Genomic DNA, 7,296 nt, shown 5'->3' on the forward strand with positions numbered 1-7,296 from the left:
CTAATTTGAAGTAGTTCCTACACAGCTCATTGGGATTTACTCCCAGGTATGGAATTGCAGCTTTAAACTATTATTACGACCACACATCAAAAATGCTGCTTTTTAAGCACACTTTTACCGACCTTTTATGGTACATTATCTCATTTAGCCATAGTTTATGTTATTTCTGTAATGAGGCAAATTGCCTTGCCCTTGGATGACATCATTCAGTACTAAAAGCTTGGAGAGAGAAAAGTCCAACTTATAATTAGGTTCAAAAGTCTCCATTCATGTTAGAAAAAGTCAGAGACAGTGACTTGCAATGGGGACATGGTTAGGTTTGTAAATGTCTCATTTATTTGCAGACTGTTTGGAAATCTCTCATTCATGGCTGCTAATGTGATGGGTGCAATCAAGGACACAAATCTAAAAATGTAGGCTAAAATATGATGCACAGAGTTTTCTGCTATTTTGAATTCATTATAGGCATTTATTTATTTGCAGACTGGGCCAATGCAATATGTGTGTATCTATATCTATCTATCTATCTATCTATCTATCTATCTATCATCTATCTATCTATATCTATCATCTATCATCTATCTATCATCTATCTATATCTATATCTATCTATCATCTATCTATCTATCATCTATCTATCTATCTATCATCTATCTATCTATCCATCTATCATCTATCATCTATCTATCTATCTATCATATATCTATCTATCTATCTATCTATCATCTATCTATCTATCTATCATCTATCTATCTATCTATCATCTATCTATCTATCTATCATCTATCTATCTATCTATCTATCTATCTATCTATCATCTATCATCTATCATCTATCATCTATCTATTATCTATCATCTATATCATATCCCCACAGGTGGAATAAATGAAGACAACGGACACAGAGTTTTAGGTTAATGGGCGAAAATGGCCACAACTTTATTGATTACAGGAAAGAAGGGTATTGGCTTAGGCATTGGCCCCTAACCGACTATCCGGTCTAACCGGGAAGGGTTAAACACCAACAGGGGGAGCCACCCGAGATGCATATCCCTAGGCGCTCCCCGAGGGGTTACCGCTCGGGGGCGCGCTTTAGGCCCTAGCCTCCGTAGGTTTCGGACGAGGCGTCGCCCCTCGGAGTCCTTTAACGAACTACCCTTCAAGCATTGGGGGAGGTGATGGCGTACCTCCCCCCCAACCACATCTGCATGACAATACCCCGGCCAATGCCTACCGCCAAAACCGAGGGAGTTGTGACGATTTGCTACGAGGTAGGCGAAAAAACCAAGTGGCACACAAAACCAGCCAATTAGCCAAATGGAAAAACTCCTACCAGGCCCCTTGCGGCGACCAGCCGAAGCCCATAGCAAGGTCAGTGGCAAAACCTAAAGGGCGGGTGGGTGGGAAACCGCGTCGTCTCCAGGGGTCAAAAGGGGCGAGCACAGGGCTGCCCCGACCTTAAGTGGCCTCGCTAAGGCCCGCCCCTGCCGCCAGCCGATTGGCTGGCACCACAGGGGATGGTAATTGGGGGAATCCCTGCCTCCCGCGAGGCTGGCGCCAGCCTCGCGAGAGCGAGTGTGGGTGGGTCGTGATCCCGCAAACCCCCCTCCTCCTGACGCTCGGAAGGGGCATTGCGTGGCTATTCCCTCCCCCCCACAGGTGGAATAAATGAAGACAACGGACACAGAGTTTTAGGTTAATGGGCGAAAATGGCCACAACTTTATTGATTACAGGAAAGAAGGGTATTGGCTTAGGCATTGGCCCCTAACCGACTATCCGGTCTAACCGGGAAGGGTTAAACACCAACAGGGGGAGCCACCCGAGATGCATATCCCTAGGCGCTCCCCGAGGGGTTACCGCTCGGGGGCGCGCTTTAGGCCCTAGCCTCCGTAGGTTTCGGACGAGGCGTCGCCCCTCGGAGTCCTTTAACGAACTACCCTTCAAGCATTGGGGGAGGTGATGGCGTACCTCCCCCCCAACCACATCTGCATGACAATACCCCGGCCAATGCCTACCGCCACCGAGCCGTGAGCCGGCTCGCCGCCAATACCCTCAGACCTGTAACCAATCCCTAATGCCCTGCACAATATCAGCCAACCAAATGTCATTGCCAGCATCGGATAGATGCACGCCATCCCAACGATAAAGCATTTCCGCGTCAAACCTTATGCGCGGGTGCTGAATAACCCGACCGCCCCATGCGGCCACTCTGCGCGCCACCGTGCGCTCCACAATCCTCCTAGCCTTATTCACCGCCACGGGTTTCTCTGCATCCCGCCAACATCGCCTTTCCAGCAGGGATGACCACAATATTGTAATGCTCTCATGGGATGCCCTCAACCTCGCCAAGTCATTTATCATACTCCACATCAAGTCCACCCCTTTCCTATACGCCAGGTCATTCTCGCCCAGTTGTATGACCAAGGCGCTAGGTGGTCCTTCGGCCCCTATCTTTTTGGATATGGCTGGGAAAAACTCTTCCCAGCGCATACCCCTCCTGGTAATCCATGACAATTTGACCCTGCTGGGTAGCTTTAAATCCTTATCCCAGCCCCTTTGTTCGGCACGCTGCCTTGCCCAATAAACGATGCTGTGGCCGATGATCCACAGTCGAACCACGCCAGTACCTGAAATGAGAGAATCGGAAAACCAGATCAGAAGGAGAGCCGGGGGGCAAGCTGAGGGGGGGGGAAGCTGAGGGGATTCAGAAGGGCTTCCGGATGTAACCCCGATATGCGTTGGATTTCCAGCGCCCCATGTCCATAATTCTTTCAGCTGGTAAACCCATATGTGCGGCGGTGGTTGCCGCCCCAATGCGAAATGAGTGCGCGGCGTACTCCTCCTGAGGAAGCCCGATGGCAGCAAGTGCCTTGCGCATGACCCTCGTGAACTGTTGTTTTGAGAGGGCTGAACCGTCAGAATGTAAGAAAAAGGGGCCACTAGACTCAGGTCTTACACACAAGTATTTTCTAGCATCCTTTACGGGGCAAGGGCCCGCCTTGAGCGTTGCCTGCAGGCAAACCAAGGCACCCCTGCCAAGCTGATCAGTTTTCGAGCTACGGATTTTTAACATCACCTGCGCCCTGTCTACAGTTACGTCCTCCAACAATAACCCCTTAGATGCTGTGCGGTCCTCACAGACCACTTCGCCTATGCGTAGGGCACCAAAAAATGCGAAAGAAAATGCTGCTGAAAATAACCTGGCTTCATATCTTGACCAGCACAAGGCCCTCAGCTTCCTGCGGATCTGAGTAAGTATATCTAAGGTTATGGGCCGTCTCCTGTCCAGGCCATGTGGCCTGGACCTGCGCCAGCCCTCCAGCATCTTCCGCACCACGAAATGCGAACAGGGATCGGTGGAAAACAAAGTTTTGGAAAAGAAGGATATAGCAGCCGAATGAATATTGAGGGTTTTGGGGGCCCGGCCAAGATCTCTAAGGTGAACCAAATACTCAATGACTTGCGACTTGGACGGCGGCTTGCCCGGCTTGAACCGCTCCTTTTTGATGCGGAAGGATGTGAAGTCTAGCCATGCCTTATTATAAGATCTCAGGGTAGAAGGCGCTAGTGCAGACAATACTCCCTTTAATGCTTCTCGTTGCCAATATTCCAGAGGTGCTCCGGGAATGGTTGCGGCTGCTGCTGCGCATCCGGCGCCAATGAGCGAAAGCGTTCCATCTGGAAACGAGATAAAGCATCCGCGATGTTATTATCAATACCAGGTACAAACTTGGCTGAAGCGTGGAGGTTCAGTCGCAAGCAGGAAAGAACAAAGTACCGTAAAAGGGACGCTACTCTGGGTGAGCGTGACGATTGTTTATTCAAAACTGACACGACCGCTAGATTGTCCGTCCAGAAACAGATCCTGTGGTTTCTGAACTGGTCTTCCCATAAGTGAATTGCCACCACGATGGGGAAGAATTCTAAGAATGTTAAGTCACGTAATATTGGTTTACCTTGCCAGGAAGCGGGCCAGTGCTGGGCACACCACTGGCCCCTGAAGTAGACCCCAAAGCCTAAGGACCCGGCCGCATCCGAATGTACTTGGAAATCGGACTGCAGCGCCAAACTATCCTGCCAAAGCGATATGCCGTTGAAACCATCCAGGAATTGCAACCAAACCCGGAGGTCCGCCTTCACTGCCTTGGAGAGGCGAACCCTATGATGGGGTGACCTTAAACCCGAGGACAGCCTTGCCAGGCGGCCGCAGAAGGGACGACCAGGGGAAATTACACGGCAGGCGAAGTTGAGGTGCCCCAGGAGGGATTGAATTAGCCTCAAGGTGACCTTCTTTAGGGGCAGTATTTGGCCGATAAGTTCTTTTAGGGCAACCAATTTTTCAGCTGGTAGGCGCGAGGTTTGGGCTACGGTGTCGAGTTCAATGCCAAGGTAGGTCATGGTAGTGACCGGACCCTCAGTCTTATCACCTGCCAAGGGTACCCCAAGTTCCCCGGCCAAGGACTTGAAGGCCAGGAGGAGGGACCTGCACTCCCCAGCGTCACTTGCCACCAAAATAAAATCATCGAGATAATGACCCACCCCTAGAGCGCCAGTTCTAAACTTTAGTGCCCATTCTAGGAACGTGCTGAAGGTCTCGAATGCAGCGCAGGCAATAGAACAACCCATGGGCATGGCTTTGTCAATGAAGTAAGCCCCCTGGAATTTGAAACCCAACCAGCGGTGGTCTTCCGGATGAACCGGGAGTAGGCGAAATGCTGACTCTATGTCGCATTTTGCCAAAAAGGCGCCGCTGCCAAAGCTCCGCACCAACCGCACAGCTTGATCGAATGACGAATACTTCACTGTGCACATCTCTTGGGGAATGGCATCATTAACCGAGGATCCTTTGGGGTAGGACAGGTTATGAATCATTCTAAATTCGCCGGGAGCCTTCTTTGGGACAATACCAAGCGGGGAGATATGAAGCCCCGCGATAGGCGGAGTTGCGAATGGACCAGCCACCCTGCCGGCTGCAATCTCCTTCTGTATCTTTTTAAGCGCAATGTCGGGCCTTTCTAAGACTGATTTCTGGTTAGGGGGGCAACTGGAATTGGGTGTGAAAGCAACCGGGATCCTAAAACCGTTCGAAAACCCTTCATCAAGTAGTTGAGCTGCCCGTCTATCTGGGTAGAACTTTAATAGTGCTCTCAAGGGCTCCAATTTTATCGGAGAGCACGCAAGGCATAGGGAGATGTTAGTAACGGGCCCCAGCTGGCCCTTGGGCTGGGGCTGCAGGTCCGGCGGAGCCACCCCTGTTTCCCCGGGAAGGATGACCCCTGCCCCCTCGAAAGGGCTGCTGCCTCCCCTTGAAGCAGTTGACTGCCGGGTGGTTGCCTAAGCACCTATCGCATTCATGCAGGTACTTACAGGTAACGCGCTGACAGGTACCCTTGTTGAAGTCCCAGCACTGTCTACGGCGTTGGGTCTCCACCTTACCCGATTTTGGCTGTTGTGCGGTTTTCTTTTCGATATTGGGCCCCACGTGGTCAAACCAGCAATTGTTGTCCTTTTGGTCCCATCGCGTTGAAGACAGCAGCGAGGCATTCCTCCGGAAGTCTTCATCGTAAGCCAAGGCTGCTTCATCTCCTGCCTGCTCCCGTGCCCTCCTGACGTGTGCCAGGTAGGACACGAGATGCGCGCCCCTCTTAGGATAACAACTTGACACCACAGCCATAAACACTTGATAGCCATTAAGCCAATTCTCAAAAGATCGCTCTACCCGGGGTACCCTGTACCTCCTTTTCCCATAGTACTTAATTTTCTCCCCTTTTCCCTTTACCTGGGCTGGGGGCAGCAAGGAAAACATATCCACGTAATTGCCATTCAATATCTTATTCCTCTTCCTCTTAGAGAGGTGGTTCCCCAGAATAAAGTCAGTGGCAGCGTTGGTTGAGACTTTAACATCTGGGATCAAAGCCCCATCCTTCCAATCAAGCGTGCCATTAAATGCCTTCCTGTGAGAGTTGGCCCTACGTTCATGAACCCATTGGGGAGCCCCAACTTCCTCCCCCTCCCCCCAATATGTCTCCATAGGAGCGTCACTATCCCCATCTGAAGAAGAGGTACCTGTTTCCTCCTCGGAGTCCGAAGTGTCCCTCTTTTTGCTTTTCTTCGACCGATGCTTCTTCTTCGCCTTCCGCTTTCCGCCCCGTGGAGCGTCGTCACGGGGGGCCTGGTCGCTGGCAGCGGCCACCTGCTGAGGTGGCAGCTCCTCCTCGGAAGATGACTCCTCCGAGGTGCTTGGTTGACTAGGGTTATCCTGGAAAACACTGGGAACGTCAATCACCTCCTGGCGCGGGGCTGAAGTAGAGGCCACCGCTGGCCTGGCCTTTTGTGCACTCGACCTAGGTTTTTTAGCTGGTGCCTTGCCTTTCGGTGGACCTGACTTAGATTTTTTAGTTTTGGCAGCCTGTAAGCGCGTCCGTGGCCTGCTGGGGGCCTGCTCAACCACGCTAGCTGCACTAGTGGAGGGACCATCCTGACCCTGCTGGCTGGGGGGGGTGTCTGGTATGCAATCTTGTGGCAACTCGACAATGTTCGGTGAGGGAGTGATAGGTGCTCTGCACTGCGCGTAGAATGCTTGCAGCGCGGAAAAGAGCTGAGCCACGACCTGCGGGTTACCTGGGCCAGTTGGCATTAAGGCATTGCCAAGCTGAGGCTGTTGGGGGTTGCCGTTGTTCTCCATGTCCCAGCCGAAAGCTGCGCCTCAGGGAGGGGCGAAGCAAATCGGGTAACTATTTTATTTACAGTTTAACTACCTATTTATTTATTTATTTTATTTTATTTTATTTTATTTTATTTAGTATTTATTTATTTATTTATTTATTTATTTATTTGTATATGTATATATATATATGTATATTTATTTTATTTATTTATTTATATTTATTTATTTCTATATATGTGATTAGTTATTTATATGTATTTAAGTGACTGTATCACTATCAATCCAGCCTGTTATAGTTAGCTGGAGACCTGGGAAAAACACGGCCAGATAAGCTGACAGGAAACAATAGCCCTAATTACTGGTCGTTAGTCTAAGATTGCCCTGTTTTCTCTTGTTTATTTATTTGCTTATATTTGTTTGTTTATTTATATATTTATTTATATCTATATGTATATGTGATTGCTTATTATGCTAAGTTATAGCCCAGTAAACCGAAGGATAACACAGTAAATTATAAACTGCAGTGAAATAAACCAGAAAAAACCTGCTCGCCACACCTAAGATGGCCGCCGGGCCCTCTCGCCACACCTAAAATGGCCGCCGGAGCCTCTCGCCACGCCTAAAATGGC

General features: G+C 49.9%; 1 protein-coding gene across 1 annotated transcript; it reads right to left on the reverse strand.

The window, feature by feature from the left end:
- Nucleotides 1-875: 875 nt before the first annotated feature.
- Nucleotides 876-6,685, reverse strand: LOC144325380 (uncharacterized). The gene is made up of 2 exons (XM_077918319.1): nt 5,432-6,685; nt 876-5,334 (listed from the first exon to the last, which is right to left on the reverse strand). The coding sequence occupies exons 1-2, from the start codon at nt 6,683-6,685 to the stop codon at nt 3,586-3,588; spliced, it is 3,003 nt and encodes a 1,000-aa protein (XP_077774445.1). The 3' UTR covers nt 876-3,585.
- Between the last annotated feature and the right edge of the window lie 611 nt (nt 6,686-7,296).

This window comes from Podarcis muralis, chromosome 13, assembly GCF_964188315.1.
Source record: "Podarcis muralis chromosome 13, rPodMur119.hap1.1, whole genome shotgun sequence".
NCBI lineage: Eukaryota > Metazoa > Chordata > Lepidosauria > Squamata > Lacertidae > Podarcis > Podarcis muralis.